At 36.7% G+C, this 18968-nt stretch overlaps 1 protein-coding gene across 2 annotated transcripts in view; it reads right to left on the reverse strand.

Annotated features, from left to right (window-relative positions):
- The window catches only part of Tenm1 (teneurin transmembrane protein 1), an 850812-nt gene that overhangs the window by 96731 nt on the left and 735113 nt on the right, over window positions 1-18968 (reverse strand). For both annotated transcript variants that reach the window (XM_004653940.2, XM_045140035.1), the window contains 2 exons: window positions 12946-12966; window positions 6719-6951 (listed from right to left, as the gene is read on the reverse strand). In XM_004653940.2, the coding sequence (XP_004653997.1) occupies window positions 6719-6951; window positions 12946-12966 (254 nt within the window). The remainder of the gene's footprint in view (window positions 1-6718; window positions 6952-12945; window positions 12967-18968) is intronic.

Here is an 18968-nt window from a genome sequence, read left to right on the forward strand (position 1 = left end):
AACAGACTCCTCTTTGTTTAACCCAATTGTTGGGCACCGTTGAGGGCCCCTGGCCACTGCAGGTTTAAGCAGGCCTGAGCTGTCAGGCATGACTAAGGGCCTTGGGCCCCCGGAGGATGCAGCAGGCCTAGATCCCAATAATCTTGCCTCAAGACTGGCAGGCTTCCTCCCCTGGGATGTTGTAGCAAGCCTTAATTTTGCTTGGAGACTGGCAGGAATGAGGCCACTCCCTTCCCCCAGCCTGGGGTGCCTAGATATCCCATAAGGCTTAGGTTTCACTTTCCCCAGAGCCTGTGACCTCTTGCTGCTTGCCTAGAATGTCCCTATATGTTAATGAGGTATCAGCCAGCAGTCTTCCCACGGCCAATCCCCCTACAACCCATACCCTAGACCTTTTCCCACCACTACTTAGACCATGTGACCCTTTCCTGCTCACCGGTGACATCACTACATGCTAATTAGGCATCAGCAGGACCTTTGTACTTAACAATCTCCTTATGATCCCTACCTATTCCCATTCTTTCACAAACACTTGTAAACCCATTTCCCTAACAAATAAATGAGCTGTTCTCCTACTTTGCCTCCCGGGTGTTTCTTCCCATAGCACTCACTGCTGCTCAAGACCCTGCTCCGCAGGTGCCTGGAGGCCCCTGGGAGACAAATGTGCAGCAGCCCATGGGCAGCCAGTAACCACACCCAATGGCTACAGATGAGTGACAGTTGATATGATTTCCATACCAGTGTGTAAAAGAGTGATACCTTTGGCTTCCTCGACATCTTTTTTTTTTTTGTTGTTGTTTCACCTTCCTTTTCTTTCAAGGTGTCTTTTATGTCCCTTTCATCAGATCTCATTACATTGCATACCTTACAAATATTAGTACTTCTAATGGTTTCCTTGCCACACTACTGCTCCAGTGAATTTAATTATCCTGTCAACAAAATTATTCAAAATATGTGCGTCAGATGATCATGTCACTCTCTTATTTCAAGTATTTTCCCTGCAGGAGAAAATTCCAAATTTCTAATTCTTCCCCTGCCTCTCCTATTACCCTGAAATATTTTTATTATTAAAATAAATATTGAATTATTTATTGCCTCTTCTCCATAACTGATGGATAGCCACAGAATGCATGACCCACAATCTCAATGGGGATAACTGGCATCCCCAAGGAGGAGGGTCCCTTCAGAGGGAGGAGGATATGGAGGAGTGTAAAGGATGGTACCAACATGTGCTGTTTACACAGTGAGTATGTACATAACTAATAAAGAAAAAAATGGTAAAAATATTGAATTATTTTTAGGTTACTAAATATTCCATTCATTTCATTAATGTTGTGGATGGACTGTGATTTTGCCAAGGGATGTCCTTCGTGTATATTCAAATGGTTATGTCACCAAGACAAATTGTATTTAAATGCATTTAGAGAAACTATTATTGCCTTCCTAGCAGTGGAGAATCAAAAGAATATTTTCATTCCTATTTTTGTATGCCTGTAATATACTGTTGCCTACATGAACATCAAAGACATCAGTAAGAAATTACTCATTAGTCTTAGCATCTTTTCATTACACACAAATATACATCTGTTGCAATATACATCTGTAGCATGTAGATGCCAGGGGAAAAAGTAGAGGTTCAGGGTGGACCTAAAATAGACTTAGAAAAGGACAAACAGAAATTGTGTCTAGACTTTTTCATATTCATATTGCACAATTGTCAATAAAATTAAAATGAATTATATATGCTATCATGAATACCCTGAACTTACTTTTGAAAGCTGACAAGTTTTAAGGGTCATTTTCCTTTGATAGGCAACTATTTGTGCTCATCTGAGTATTGCCTAAATCCTGCTGACTTCTGAGGTCAGTTTGTTTAAAGGCATACATGGAAAAAGAGATATAATCCTTTCTGAAGTCTAAGAAAACCAAATTAAGTCATTGATTAATTTCATTCTGTCTAGTCAATCCGTCACCTTTTGTATCTACTTAAAAAAATAAATGTATTCAGCTAGTCACAAATTTTGTTTTATATCCCCACCTAGTACAATTTCACATTCTGTTTAAGTGCTTGGTCATCTATTACATGACTCATTAGTTTGAATTCCCTGTAGAATTAAAGAAAGTTGCAGTAAAAATAATAAATGGAACTTAAGCTTTGACTACATCACCCATGCATGTTTTAAAAGCATCTTTCAAAGTCAATTCAAACTCATATACAATGCCAGGGATTAGCACTCCCTCAACCTCTTTGCTAAACTTTTTTTCCTTGCCTCATTACAATGAAGTATTGATGAGCAAAATGGCAAATGTTTCTCTTTATTGGGATTCAAATCAAAGTGCATACCAGTGGATTAGATAAAGGTTTCTTCCCAGGAGAAGTGCCCAGGGGCTATCACGTGAAATTCTATTCAGGGACACTTCCATTTTTCCTTTAAACAAAATTTGTAGTTACTACTGCATTCAGGAAATTTAATAAAATCAAGGTTTCCTGCTTTGGTCCCTTAAGGAAAATTTGGTGAAGTTCTTAATTGCATAATCTTCCAAAGAGAAGTGACAAAGTTTCCTGGAGATTTATTTAAATAATTACATTTACACACTCTGTATGTGCTACAGGATGCATTATCAGTGCACTTTTGTGTTGGAAAAATCAGAGAAGTGGTTTTAATGGGAAAAAGAAAACTATTTTTCCTACTGACTACATGTTAAGTTGCCAACTATTTTCCAATATCCCCGCCCTTCCCTGAGATCATGAATTTTAGTGAGAAGGTGGGAAATGTGGGAAAGTGGAGGTATCATGAACCTTTCTTTGACCTAGTAGAGTTTAGTAAAGAAAGGGGCCAACTCAGCTTGAGTTCTAGTATTCTCTGTAAACTGTAAACTGCAAGCTGTATGATTTTGGGGAGACTTTTTACCCTATCCCCTCTGAGTACCAGTTTCATCATCTGTACAGTGGTAATAATAGCAGAGCACAAAAAAGCATTGTGTAGGTTGGAGATACTGTTTGGAAAATACCTAGCTCAGTGTTTGGTACTCAGGGTGACAGGGCTATGGTTAACATACTACATTGGAGCTTACAGGGAGGACACCCTGACCTCTTCATTTCAGGACCCAGTGTTAAGATGTCTGCTATAACAGAACTAATGAATGGCATTATTAATTCCATTTTGGTATTCAGAAAAATGCAAAGTTAGGTACAGTGACTTTGTACAGAATCATTCAAAGAAAAATGGACATTAAATAGAGCAAACAACAAACACTAGACTCTCTAGGAACTTGGTATTCACCACAGTTTGCTGCCTTTTCTCAACAAACCAAGCAGCAACAAGAAGACAGATCAAAATACATTATGGCTCTGACCTTTTACCTTTGGTTGATTGGCTTTTAATCTAGTTTGGCAGTTTACTTTGACTTTAAGATCTTAAAATTCACAACTTTTATTTCATCCCATTTTTAGAATACGTTTGGAAAGTAAATTAACTGTCTTGCAGATTTGAACATCTATAGTTAAGGACATGTTGCAGAGTCTGCCTATAATTGCGATGTGTTGCTTGTTAAAGCCTCAGAATGAGCTTTCTTTCCTAACCTTGATGTACACTACCTTTTTTTTTTTAAACTAACACACAGTTTTTTCTTTATGAGCTTCAAGACAAAGGGAAAAGTCAAACCTCTCTAAAGAAATCCGCTAAGCAGTTGCTATTTTCTAAGGGGAATGAAGAAGCTGGTGTGCATGAAGATCTTAAATAAAAACAAACAAATTGCACTTTCTTGAGAGGCAAAGTCTCTGCATGAGAACCTCAAAGAGGAAATTAACAATTAGCAACACTCTCTTGTCAATTTGCACAGTGTGCCTTAGTAACTTCTTGCATGATATTTTTCCTTCTATGGCAGTCTATGAAGTTGCGCTGAAGCATTCCATATAATGAGAACCTTGCTTGTGATTCACTGACAATCGTGAGTGCTATCTATATTCAACATGGAGATAGGTGCTATAACTAGATGCCAAGTGTTCTGACCAGAATTTTAGAGTGACTGTCATCTGGATATAGTCACTACAATCTGAGTGATTTTAAATATCACTACGAGGATTTTAAACAGCATGGTTGAAAGGAATGTGGTAGAAAGTATAAACCATAACACATACACACACACACACACACACACACACACACACACACACACACACACACACACAAATATATATATACATACATATATATATATATATATATATGTATATATATATATGCATATATATTTCTTTTAACTATTCTATAACAATCCTTTTAAGTATTCTAGTTCACTCACTGGATCAGGGCAGATGTAAACATCAGAATCAGGAATATTATGTGAAAGTTGTCTGGGATGGGTTTGACACGCAGCTTGACAACATGTTCTTAGGGCCTCTTGCTGATTTTAGATGAACAAAGTGTGCAGGATTGTGATAAAGGCCACTTTTGGATGGGAAGATGAGTAGAACAAGACAAAATATAATGCATTCCTTGCTGTGACAAGAAGAACAACTTGGCTTAACATTAGTTTTAATAGATATATAAATTTTGTCATTCATTAGTGATGCTTCAAGAGTTCATGTAAATCCTATTCATAAGGACTCTATTATTGCTGCTTTCCAAGCAAAAGAAGCTACCCTGAATCAATTATTTTCTTTATTTGCAAGAGCCGAGATATTCCTCCTTCATGTGGCAGGCTGAATGTGGTAGGTGAGATAAGTAGTTTTCATACTTGCAGCAACTCAGGAGGATGTCAATTGCAGGCACAATACAAGCTTGATTCCTCCCTATTTCTTATTCAGAAATCCTGAAAATAACCACAAGGGCTCTAAATCTGTGTAAAAAGCAGGACCCAGCCTGATGTATTTTCCTGAAAGAATAGCTGATTACATGTTTCCCCTGAGTTATTCATTTACTCTTTGAATATTTCTTCTGGGCATACTACGTGTAAGTCCAAGAAAAGCAGAAACACTTTATCATAATATTTCTATTGGGGAATTATTACCTCTTCAAATACCATTTAAGTTTCTTTTGGGAATTTCCGTTACTTAATTTATCAATTATATACTAAGTGTGTGGAATGGATCCCATACTGTGCTCAAAGTAGGTAGGGAAGGTTAAAAACTAAGCAATTTATTTCTATATGAAAATATCTTCTATTCACCAAGGAACTATAAAGTATAAAAAGACAAAATATAATCCAATGTTAATTGAGTAGTGTAGACTCTGCTTAAGAAATTCAGATTTAATGGGTTGGGGTTAGCCAGAATGGCTTTATGAGAGACAAAGGGCTTGAAGAAAGTGAAGACTTTAAATTGTCATAGTAGTTGGAATTTAATCCCAATATGGCAAATGTCAAATGGTTACAGAGTGACCTCTTAATACGCGAAATAATAAGTGGCCTTCTAACAAATTAAATACATTGACCTCACTATATTGTTGGCATGGAAAGATATTCCTAATACATGAAATGTGAAAAGCAGGTTGTAGAATAATATTATACAGTACAAATCCACTGTCAGGGAATTAATACATATGATAATGCATGAGAAAATTCTAAAAGAATAAACACTAAAATGTTAATGATAGTTTTCTAAGTGTGGTAAACTAAGGCCATTTTTAATTAAAATATTTTCATTCACTTTCTACTTTCTGAAACCTAGGTACATAGTTTTTATTTGTGTAGTATTTAAGATAGTAGTGACTTCTAGAAACCCAGTGCAGTAAATAGTTTGGAAAACTTGCTAAAATAAATGCATATACATGCTCCTACTATCTAGGAGAAGGAAAAGAGAAGACTAATTAAATAGTCAAGCAGATGGGGTAGATGATATACAGTGACAGACTTAAAAGTTGGCTATCCTTCAGCTTAGTAGCCAAAGAAGGACATATGATCCAAGACTATAAAATCATGAAGTTAATTGGGAGACACAGATTTGTTCATTAAATTCCAGGCAATTCAGGTGAAGGTTGATCCTGGAAGATTGGAAAATAAATTTAGAACAAATGAAAACAAGTCCCGTGCTCCCACAGAAGATAAAAATAGAATTTGTTATCCTAGAGTTGATATAATCTGAAAATATTAGTTGCTTCAAGAATGATTGAGATAAATTAATGGCAAAAAGTTTCATTATAGGCTGTTAAATAAAGGACAGGGATGTTGAGGGTCTAGGAGATAGTAGTATATTTGACAGTGGTGGGCACAGGTAACCTCCCATCTAATACTGGCCACAGAGCTGAATCAGAGGCCTGGAGGTTCTCTGCTGGGAACAGTTTCCCCTTTCGATGGGGTCGTGAGGAGTTTCCAGGATGTAGCATGTGGACAAGGACACACTCAAATGGCTCTGAATAATTCTTATTTGTTAACTGAGAAGGAAGCATTGTGATATGATAATAACAATTGTCTTGGATGTCTATACCCATCTTCTGGGATGGACTTCAGAGGAAGTGAGTGTCAGAGGCAGAGGACGGAGGTGGGTGAATGAAGTACAGTGTGGCAATAGTCTTAGGATTTGAAGTTAAATGAAGTCTTTAGTTGACCAAAAGAGTTTTCTTTTTCTTTTTTATGTTTGTTATTATTAACAACATGTTTTGTATGCATACATCATGTGTTTTACCCTCTTTTCCCTTATCCCTGTCCTCATTCCACTGGAGACACTCCTCAGTGGGGTTAGCATCCCCAAAGGAGATTTTCTTTTGTTTATCTTTACCTCTAGGGCTATTCAATGAAGCTTCTGATGCTTTCCCGCCATCTCCACAGTGACTCTGGTCAAAAGGAAGGCATTGATCCCCTGTGCCTGCCACGACTTCAAAATTCTTAGACAAATCCTTTGTTTCCACAAGAGATTTCAGCTTGTAGACTTTCCGAGTGTTGGTGTCTGATAGGTAGAGTGATTCCGACATAGGGTCCATAGCCAGGTAGTATTTGTGAGCAGGGCTTGTGCTAAGGAAGAGAGGGGGAGAAAGTTATTCAAAAAATTGTTAACATGCACTCCTGGAGTCTTTCCTTTGTCACAAATGGAGAAATATTTAATAGATGAAACAATGTTTTTTTTTTTTTTTACTACTTATATACCAAAGGAATATGCACTTCATTGTTTTTCTGAACTATTCCAGGTTGTCCTACTAACTTGTAGTGATGCTGACATTTCAATCCTGTCCACTTGAGAGTAGAAAGAGAAAGAAGAGAAAACAACTCCAAAGAAATACTTTTCATATTCAGCTATCCAATTATCAACTGGGTGACTTCCTTTATATCTCACCATTACCTCAAACTCAATAAATCCAACACAAAAGTCACGTACTATTTTTTTTTTAATCTTCCCCATCCCTCATTAACCTACCCCTCTTCTGGGCTTTCTGACTTCTTTGGGGATGTTGCCATCCTCCAAGGCTTCTGTTGTCAATTAAAAAAAGGCATGTTCACAGCTAGAGGAAGTGTTGCTTTGGGAGAGCTGTGCTAAAGATACACTATTGAACTTTGATTTTGCAAGTTTCCTTCTTTTAACTGACCAGCATTTCTATAATCCATTTTTCTTCTTTTTTGGGGAACTGAATAAATATATGTAGAGAGAGGTAGGAGCTCACTCCTAGGCAGACTGATGTGGAATTCACTCTGTATTCCAGGCTGGCTTTTAATTCATGAAAAGCCTCCTACTTCAGCCTTTGGAGTGCTGGGATTCAAGGCATATGCCACCACACCTGGCTGGAACGGATATTATTTAACTTTTCTGAGTCATAATCATGATTACATGATTGTGTTGTTATATATCTATATCTCCTAAAGATGAAACTAAAGACGAGATTCTGGCAACCTTGAATTTCTACAATTGGCTATTTGAATAGGATATCATATAATTTTCCCTTGCATAGATTTTTGAGTTCATTCACTATTTCTGATTTCTGTTAATTCCATTTTTGATGGCTGCAACAATTTTAGTTTTAAGAATTTATTTATTTTTATTTATTTGCAAGCAGAGAGAGAGATAGCCAGGGAGAATGGGCTCGCCAGGGCTTCTAGCAACTGCAAAGGAACCCCAGACTGGCTTTATGTGGGTACTGGTGAATTGAAACAGGGTTGTTAGGCTTTGCAGGCCAGCACCTTAACTGCTGAGCCATCTCTGCAGCCAAAGTATTCTACTTGAACCTAAGGTTCATGCTCTAGATACATCATTCAAATGCCAAACTTTTTGTTTTTTTTTTTGGTTTTTCAAGGTAGGGTCTCATTCTACCCCAGGTTGTCCTGGACTTCACTATGTAGTCTCAGGGTGGCCTCAAACTCATGGTGATCCTCCTACCTCTGCCTACTGAGTGCTGGGATTAAAGGCTTGCGCCACCATGCCTGGCTTCAAATGCCAAACATGGAAGTCATCTGTGACTCAGTTTTTTCTCTATACATACAATTGTGTCTGTGAACTTGCTTTCAGAATCACTCTTTTTCATCTCTTCTGCCACTGTTAGTTCAAAATTTCATCTTCGCTGGCCTGAAAACTTCTCTGTAGTCTTGCACATAAGAATCATTTTTAGAAATCTTAAAAGCATTTTAGCCATACTATTTTCATGATTATTCTAATCACTTGTTTCTAACTTTTGAATGCTCTGTGATGTAGTATACAAACCTTTCTTTACTTGCTTTATTCTCATATACCTTTAAAGGCTTTATTCATGTATTTTCTTCTTAGGAATGACTTCCTTACAATCTCCACTTTGGAGTATTTGTACTGTGCATAAGTAAGGAGAATATATATTACATTAAATTATTTGTTTAATATGTAAATTTCTTCACCCGCCACTCCAATAAACCTTAAGAGCTTGGACCTTGGCAGACAGCAATATTTTCTCCAATGCCCAGAATGCTGACTAGTGTTCACTTGTTTAATCTAGAATCCTGAAGCCATTCTTTTCTAATTCCTTCTTTCCACTATTCCTCATATCCAAGAATTATCACATTTTTCTCCTTTCTGTCTTCTAAGTTGTTCTCAAGCTTGTCTTCTTTATCTCTTCCATCATTAGTTGACATTCTCATCATCTCTCACCTGAACTGCTGCCTTGGTACTGTTTATGAATTGTGTTTGTATTTATTAATTCACTACAAAGCATTTACTAAGTGCCTGTAATGTTCCCAAGAACTGTATTGTGTTCTGGAGACCTACTTATATCCAAAATGTAACCTCTTTGTTCATGAAACTCACAATTTAGTGGGTGAGACAAACAATTAAGCCAGGTTTGACTCTCATAAATTCAAGTTTTAGTTAGGTGGAAAGGAAGGGAGCTATATAAAAGGGGACTTTTTATCTAGAAAAAGTTATCACATTGTATTAGCATTACTTAAAATCATTAAATGAATTCTATGCATTATTTAGATTTCCTTAGTTTTTACTAAATATTCTTTTCCTATTGTAGGATTAAAAAATATATTTAGTCATTATGCCTTCTTAGGTTCTCCCAGGCCTTTAAAGTTTTTCAGACCTTCCTAGTTTTTGAAGACTTTAAGAGTTCTGAGGAGTACTGGCCAGGCATTATGTAGGATGGCTCTCTACTGGAATATGTTTCATATTTTCCTCATAATTAACAAGAGTTGTGGGTTTGGTGTGGGAGAACACAATGGGAACATGGCATTTTGGTCAAATCTTATCAAGGATGCAAACTATCAGTATGACTTATCACTATGGGGTTCATCTTGATCTCCTGGCCTAGTCACTTTCTTCTTTTACATATTCTTTTTTACATTTCACATATTTAGAGCTTTTACCTTGAGAATAAAATTTCTCCAATGTGCTTGGATCTTTTTCAAGCAAAGGAGGAGATATAACCTTCCTGGTGAGTCTTTGCTTACTATAATTGCTCTTTCCTGCATTCCATATTTTTTTTCTTTGGAGAGAATTAACTATATGTGGCCAACACTTAAGGTATAAGGAGTTACCTTCTACCTCATTGAGAGAAAAATATCAAAAATTATGTTAACTTCTTCTGAATAGATTGTCTCTTTTTCATTTAACTAAGATTTTAATGATTTATTCCTAACAACATAGATATAGCAACTTATTTTATACTCTAAATTAGGTCCAATGCTACTATATATTATTACTTAATTAGTCCAATCTTTCCCCAATGGGAACTCAATCTGTTGTCTCATGTGTCCCTTTTGCCATTTATACATCAATACTTTGGGGATACTTCTGGCACTACAAAATGGTCCAAATTCATCCTGACAATAAACACTATTTACTCCTTGTTGTGATCCTACTACCAGCCATTTCTTTAACAATCTATGGTTCCCTTTATTTGAGAATGGTACCAGAAACAAGACCCAATTTCTGGTTGTAACCACCATTTTTCACATAGTTTTATTCCAGCTATACTCTGAGCTTCTTTCAAACAGTGACCATAGTCATCTTTCTATACTTGGTGCCAAACAGTGTTCAGTAAGTATTAAAAAAAAAAAACTAGACTGTGGTACATAAAAATAAAGCATAAAATGTCCAAGTTTTGGCTATGTTGCCAAATAAATTAAAAGGGAGAGAGCTGTCAGAAGAAAGATATTTTTTTAAGGACTGGCATGCTCTTAATGGTAATCTTCCTCTGAGCATATTTATATTAATGTTAATAATTGTAAGGCTGTCAAATAACTAATGTGAAGCTCAGTTTATAGTTTTATTGGAAAAAAAATAAAATCCAATTAGAATAGTTGATTTTTTTTCCTAGTTACCTTCAACAAGTAAGATAACCCAGTAGATTCTGGGGACATCTTCAACCCTGGAACCACTGTGACAGGTGCTGTGAATAAATTGTAAAGGGCCCCAACAGATTCTAGAATTGATTTGGCATTTTTACCAGACAAGCTGTCTCTTTGGCAAAGATTTCTTAAATAGGTGGTTGAGGGAAAGTTTCACATATTTAGAATTTTTACCTTCAGAATAAATTTTATCCAATGTGCTTAGATCAATTTAGAAGTAAAGGAGGGATTATAACCTTCCTGGAAACCACCTTCAATACTTTGGTGGCCAATTTGTGGAATCTCAATTGAGCCAGATTAATCATGCTTTGTTTAGGAAGACAACACAGGCTGTTTTTCCAAGAGAAATGTTATTCACACAAAAGTACTTTGGAATGCATTACATTCATTCATTATTGAATATCTCCAATGTGCCTGTGAGGGAAGTTAGAATTAGTATTCTCCTCAAATTTTAGTGGGGGAAACCCAAAACCACAGAGAACTTGCCCTGGATCACTAACAGGTCTATGCCTTTACTAAGATTAGATTAGATCATATATGATTGTGTGCATAAAATACTAACAGATTACTCTTGTTCTGGAGGTGATAAGAAAAACCAGTGTTTCTGACTTTTCATAACTGAGTAATAAGTCATATTTTGCTCAGTAAGGCTGTTCCCAAACTTTGTATACTGAGTTTTAGAAAAGGGAATAACCCAATATAGCACATTTGAATCTGATTAACATTATTTTACTGATGACCAACAGTCAAAAATGTCCCCTATATTGATATGCAAGTTCTTGCTCTTCTATGCCATTTCTCAAGTGCAGTTTAGCTATTGAGACTGATTTTTATGAGAGAGAGAGAGAGAGAGAGAGAGAGAAAGTGATCAAGCTAGAGAGAATTGGCATGCTAGGGCCTCCTGCCACTGTAATTGAACTCCAGACACGTGCATCATGTAGTGTACATATGTTACCTTGTGTGCTTCCATAACCTTGTACATATGGCTTATGTGGGACCTGGAGTGTTGAACATGGATCCTTAGGCTTCCCAGGCAAGTACCTTAACCACTAAGCCACCTTTCCAACCCTAGACAGATTTCTTGGTGCTTTCTAAAAACATTCCATAACTGAGAAAGAAAAAAAAATACTGTACTATATCCCAATTTGGTTTAGTCCTTCATGACTAAATTCATATTATGATTTAAGATTTGTGAAGATTCTTTTAGTAACTTGGATGTTAGAATAATTGTCACCTTCTGGTTAGCTTTACATTGAAGCTATGCCTTTCAACTTAGCAATGATCTCTTCATTCATACTAGTTAATATTACATAGATTAGTAAATGCATAATTAGCAGTTATAATTAATAATGTGCAACACTTTTCAGATAAGTATTTTGGCAGCCAACTTAATTTGCTTAAAGAATCAACCATGCCAAATTAATAATGCAGATCTGGTGCTTTGGTATTTAGGACATTGGAATATCCCAAATGAAATCCATATTTAAAAACTCTGTTGTGCCATTTTGATGACAACTGGCACTTGAGAGTGAAAAAATTCAGTTTTCTCCCTTTAAATTTCAAGAATTTAGAACACTTTTGACAAGTGTAATGCATAAATAAATTGCATAGAAATACTAACTATAATTAATTTTAGGGCTATGTGATATTGTTGGTAAATGGGAAGTGGTCATTTTAGAATTTTTCAATTACTTCCTTTGGGTGAGAGGAATTATAAACCATGAGGTTACATCAAAGAAAAAAAAGTCTTATTACAGAAGGTCATCAAATGCAAATATGCAACCTTTTGTTACAAAAAGAAGGTCATTGTCATCACTATTCCTTAATACAAACTGTTAACTATATTTCTTGGTCTAGGGAGATTGCTATATTACCTTTCTCTCTATCTGCATCTTGAAAACATCAAATCTATTTGAACTTATGAACTCATTTGTGATATTACCTTAGGGAATCATAATGAGACTTTCAGCCTCACTTTCCCATGGAATACTGAACTTCCAGTTTTCACTTACTGTGTTTCTTTTTTAGAATGTTCTGTTCCTCTTTTGCAATACACTTACCTGAGCATAATTTCCAACTTCATTTTCATACTATTTCTTTAACCTTACTTAAGCAGCAAAATTTCCCTGTTAGCACATTGTTAGAGGGTTGGCTTCTTAGGCAAGAGGAGGCAGTAGGCAGCTGCCCATGTGATTTGCTTACCTATGTCTGGTATCTCTGTTTCTAGGGAGCACAAGGTATCCACGAGTAGCAAGTAAAAGCAAATAGAGAGTCATCAGTATCATTCAATAGGCCAAATTGAACCAGACACATCAATTCCTAACTCATCTTGTGACAATTAGAAAGACTTCACCAGGATCATTTAGTTAGGGTAAAAGCCACACCTGGCCCAATTCTTCCATCTTTCTTCTTATAATATGTTTTCAAGGAGGGTGAGCAATGTTCTTTTTAGTGTTTTCTTTCTTTCTTTTTTTAAAACAAATTGTCATTGAATATATCCATTATACATGGTACAGTGTTACATAAAGATATTTTCATACAAGTATATGTTGAATATTCTCCCTCATGTCCTTCCTCTTTCCCCCTTTTCATCTATCTTCTCTCTCATTGTTATCCCCCTTTGTTCCACAAGATAGTTTCACTTCCACTCTCATGTTACACACCCACCCACACACACACCCACACACACACACACAAAATCACACAATTTTATGTATCTAGATAAGACCTAGTTAGGTGGGATAAGTGCTAAGGCAGGTTTTATTAGTTTTTTAATTTGTCTTTTTGCATTTGAATGTGTGTGAATGTGTCTAGTCATGTGTGGGGGGGATGGGTGGGTGGGTGTGCATGTACATCTTTGTATGTATTTGTTTTGGACTCCAGAAGTCATGTTTCATAACTTTATACCTTTTGATTGACTGTCAGCTCACTGATTTAACTAGACTAGCTAGTCAAGGAACCCCAGGATTCTCTGTGTTTGCCTCCCCAGTCCTGGAACCATGGGTATGCACCGCTAGGCCTGTTATCTTGTGTGAGTCCTGGGGACCTGAACTCAGGTCCTCATGTTTGGTGCTGCAAGCACTTTATCTGTTGAGTCATCTGCTTAGACCTAGTGAAGATTTTTGAAAAGCTTTTTCCTGATATGCATCAGAATCACTGGATTCTGGCCTATGTACTGGGGCCTTCTCCTGTCCTGCCACATCAGAATCCTACTATAGCAGTAGGTCTTGGGAATTTTATTTTCAAGAGACTTAGCTGGAGATTATGATGCAGAGTATAAAGACCACTGGGCTGGGAGTAGAAAAAGTAGTCATGACAAAGGAGGTACCTAGGATTTGCTTTGATAGTCCGAAGCACTCTATAAAAATGTAAAATCACTGGGTTCTTTTAAATCATGTGTTGTGAGGCATTCCAAACTTAACTCTAAGTCAGTTATATGTCTCAAAGGTAAGTTAGTGATATCTATGGTACACATTCCTTGGTAATACTGAAGGGTCTCAACTTGAAAGTATGAGGGCTTTCTTAGACTATGACAGTATGTTCCTGGCATCAATGTTATTGCATCAAAGTACCTTCAATCAAACATCATGCACATCAACCATTAAAGCCCTGTGTTATCCAGCCTCCATGGTTTGAGGGGCAACTGAGGCAGGTACAACACAATTGCCAGCCCAGAAGAACAGAACTCTTTGTCCACCTCTGATCTGATAACTTCTTGGCACTGGGTCTTGCTTAAATTGTTTCACTCAGTGGCATGGTATGATACATCTCACACAGGAGTGGAAGTGAGGGTAGGTGTGGGTGTGGGTGTGGGCTCAGTCTGTGTGCGGGTCTGACTTTGGGTCAAGTGTCCTGGAAATAAAAGGCTATAATTATCTGTGAAATACAGGCATTTTAATTTTAAAGTCCTTTTAAATCTGGCCCTTAGGTCAGCATGAAGACATGAAGATAACAAACTTTTTATCAAAAGTAGAAAACATTCTTTTTCTTTGGAATGTAGAGGAAGAAGAAAAGATATAGAATTATTTCACTTGAAACTACCTGCTAAAATGAATTCAATCCTTTTGAAAAAGAACCTTTGTGGGATTTTATTAGCCTGGCCACAGGTCATGCTCCACTGGCTCCTCTGTTTCCCTGGCCCATCTCAAAAGGGTAGGTATCTTGTGGGTTGCCACAAAGGTCAACCAGCAAGGATGCAGAGCTCTGATTAGAAACCTGGCCTCAGGCATTTGTGTCTTTCTCTTTGTCTCTTAGACAGTTGCTTCTTTTTATAGTCTCCATAGGATGGGTGGGTGAGCCTGGCTCTAATTACTGGAACATAGCCAATCTTTCTGAAGGAAGTATAGTTGTGGAAATACTAGAAGGACCTTATTAAAATATGATTTCATCTACAACCAGACTCACATAGTACAAAAAGAACTATTTGTGTGGTTACAAAGGGTTTTGAAATTCTTAGGTGATGGCAAGTAGTAGAGAGGGAGATAGTTTGATTTTCTTGCAGCTGCTTCTAATCCTGCCAATAATGTCATTGTGAATTTGGAAAGATGTCCTGCATTATGCAGAGCAGCTTCTCTCATTAACATCTCAGAGGGAGGAAGTGAAAATGAGGGAATTTATTTCCAGTGTGTGACCTTGTTCTGTCTCAGAATTACTTTTAGTTAAGGATTCAGAATTGAACCACCACCAAAGTCAGCCGGCTGTCTACCAAGCAACTGACTACATGCTGAGGTGCCAGTATGTGAATTCTTCACAAGTGCCTAAGCCCATCAGTGGGCAGTAACACCTGGAAACTGACAGTCTTGAAGCTTGTCATGAGTTAGGAGGAGAAAGGACTGACTAGAGTCCCAACTCTTCGTAGAGCAAGACATGCTTTTAATGATAGGCTCTGTGAATTGATCCTCCATTTTCTAAGGATTCAGATGATGAAACAAGCCATCTACTCTTCTTTTTTAATTTAAAATAAAATTATTGAGACTTGATTTATATAGCATAAAATTAACCCTTGTAAACAATCAATTCAGCAATTTTTGGTACATTCAGAGAGATATACAACCATTGCTACCATCCAATTTCAGAACATTTTCATCACCCTTAAGGAATTCTGTATAGTACCTATCTGGTAAGTGTTATTTTCCAATTCATCTCTATCTAAGTCCCAGAACACCAAAAGTCTAGTCTTTGTCTCTATAAATTTGATTATTATGGATGTTTAACATAAATGGAATCATACAGGTTTATGTTTTTGTGACTGTCCTCTTTTTCTTAACACAAAGTGTCATTTTACTCTTTATATTTTGTGAGGTGAAAGATAGAAAAGAGAGGTCATGGCAACTTTTGGAGCTATTGTTTAGTGACTTGGAACCATGGTAGTTTGAATGACTACTTGGTGGTAGCTAAAACTCTTTATACCACTCTCAGGTTCTTTCTTGATTCATTGCCAGAAATATTAGATGTTGAAGAATGGACTTTCCTCCTTGCTCAACTTCCTGTGGTCTTCCTTTGAATAACATGCACCTATTCTTGCCTACCACTGACTTCTCAGAGCTTCCAAATCCAGCTACTGTCATTTCAGTGTTTTAGACAAGGAATAAAGAAAGAAGATATTTGTAGCTTCAGTAAGATGAACAAGATGGTGGTTCATGACCATTTCTTAGCTATTTGTAGGGTTCTTCAAAGATCAGGTTCTATTCATTTCTCTAGAAGAGTACTTTACAAATTCCAATGCCCCTCAGAATGTTAACTGCCTCTAAATGGGTGTTAGTCTAGGACTATTCCATTTCCAGTCAATGACAGGGGTCAAGTCCTGAGAACAAAGTAAGAAATATCAACCAGTCACTGGAAAAGAAATGATAAAATCTCTAGAGAAATTTTTATGTCATGTTGACATTTGTCGAGTCCAAATTACTCAAGGTACAAAGAAATGTTTACCAGCCTCTTATTTTCTTCTCTCTTTCATTTTTCCTCTTTCTTTTTTAAGGGAAGGGCAAAATAAATATCTGGAGAATAATCGAATCCTAAAGTAGCAGCATGGGGATTTTACAATGAATAAATCACTTACAGTCATGCTTAATGGGTTTTCTAATAGAATTGTGAAATTAGAAGATGAGAGGGGACCAAAGATATATTACATGTTTGAATTTTTGTAAAGCACTTGGTATGGTGTCTTCTAATTTTACTTATACAATTACCCCTATTACTTTTAAGAAACCAAAAGTGACCCCAAGGCCAATCAAAGTCAAAGATAAAAGGAAGCAGTCATAATCGATCAGAAACAATTGAAGGACTTGGGCATATTTGAACTGAAGAAGAGAAAGCTAGGGAATCTAAGATAGCTGTTTATATATATATAAAAGTCTGTCCAGTTAAAGAGGGAGGTTATGTCTGTGTAGCTTAAGATGCTGGCTTTTGCTATTAGTAAGTGAATCTTTTAGGAAGGCAGGCTTAATTGAATATGAAGAAGACATTTTTGAAAACAGAGCAATTCAAAGATGCTTTCTTGAGAAGTATTTAATTTTCTGGTTATTAAAAAGGATCAAACAAAGTATAAATGACAAACCAACAGGCTTGCATTGGGAATGATTTTAGACCTAATATCTTCATGGACCCTTCAAACATTAAGTTCACAAACCTGTGATTTCACTTTTGTTCTATTGAAATGTACATATGTGTATTTATGTGTAAGTAGGTACTTAAATATGTGTATGTTTTAACATGATGAAATAATTCCTAGGAAACCCAAACCTAAACTACCTCTCAGAAATGATTATATATTTTTTAAATTTTATTTTATTGTGTGCATATGTGTGCACACAAGGGCTTCTAGCCACTGCAAACGGACACCAGGATCATGTGCTACTTTTTGCATCCAGCCTATGTGGCTGGCATGGGAATTGGATCCAGGGTGGGATGCTTTGAAAGCAAGCACATTGAACTGCTGAGCCATCTTCTCAGCCTCCAAACTGAACATATCTTTAAAAACCTTCAGAAAATGTAATTTTGAAACGTTTTTATGTTTAATTACATGAGTTGAGAAGCTTTATTTCTTCATCACCTTACTTCTGTCTACTACTGGAAGAAAGTATTAAGATCTGTGTTTGTGAATAAAAGCTATAGAAAAGGAGGGATATAGACATAAATAAAAAACAATATTGTTTCTCTTGCAAAATTTTTTTAAATATTTTTTGTTCATTTTTTATTTATTTATTTGAGAGCAACAGACACAGAGAGAAAGACAGATAGAGGGAGTGAGAGAGAATGGGAGCGCCAGGGCTTCCAGCCACTGCAAACGAACTCCAGACGCGTGCGCCCCCTTGTGCATCTGGCTAACGTGGGACCTGGGGAACCAAGCCTCAAACTGGGGTCCTTAGGCTTCATAGGTGAGTGCTTAACCGCTAAGCCATCTCTCCAGCCCTCTTGCAAAATTTTTAATAAAAATGATATCATTGATTTTTCTTTCCTCCCTGTTTGTTCAAGGAAGGACAATTAAAATAAATAAGTGGTTAATAATCAATGAAAATGAAGTGATTATTGAAGTCAGATGATGGAAGCTCAATGGAGGATAGTTTGGATCATGTGGGATGAGACTGGGTAAATATCCAGTGTTCCAATCTTTGAAAAGTCAAGGAAAATCTATAATTTCTCAATATAGCCAAAATGTAGAATAAAAGGATAAAAATATGGAAATACAGAATGTGCCTCATTAAGGACAAGTTTTATGTCTTCAAATATTTGTCTGAGAACTAACCACATGTGGATCTCAAAACACATTAAACGGCACATACCAAGAAAGTTGTGATGATTAATCTATGATTGTCAGCTAGACCAGATTTAGAATCACCATGGAAGCAAAGCTCTGGTTATGTCTGTGAAGGATTTTCTAGATTAGATTAACTGAGGTGGGGGGACCCACCTAATAGTAGGTGGCACCATTCCCAGGACTGGGCTGCCGGACTGTATAAAAAGGACAAAGCAAGGTGAGCATTCATGCTTCTGATTCTGATGTGACAATGTGATTTGCTCCTGCCTGCCATGATGGAGTCTAATCTCTAGAACTATAAGGTGAAATAAATCCATGTTCCCTTAAATTGATCTTTTGTCATGTATTTTCCCCTAGCAATGAGAATGATACTAGTTTGTGTGTAAATATTCCAGCTAATATCTGTTGGCATAAACTGGTTTGATGGTTTCAACTATAGTCAGATAGATAATGAGTTAAGCATCAATTA

The sequence above is a fragment of the Jaculus jaculus genome, chromosome X, assembly GCF_020740685.1.
Source record: "Jaculus jaculus isolate mJacJac1 chromosome X, mJacJac1.mat.Y.cur, whole genome shotgun sequence".
NCBI lineage: Eukaryota > Metazoa > Chordata > Mammalia > Rodentia > Dipodidae > Jaculus > Jaculus jaculus.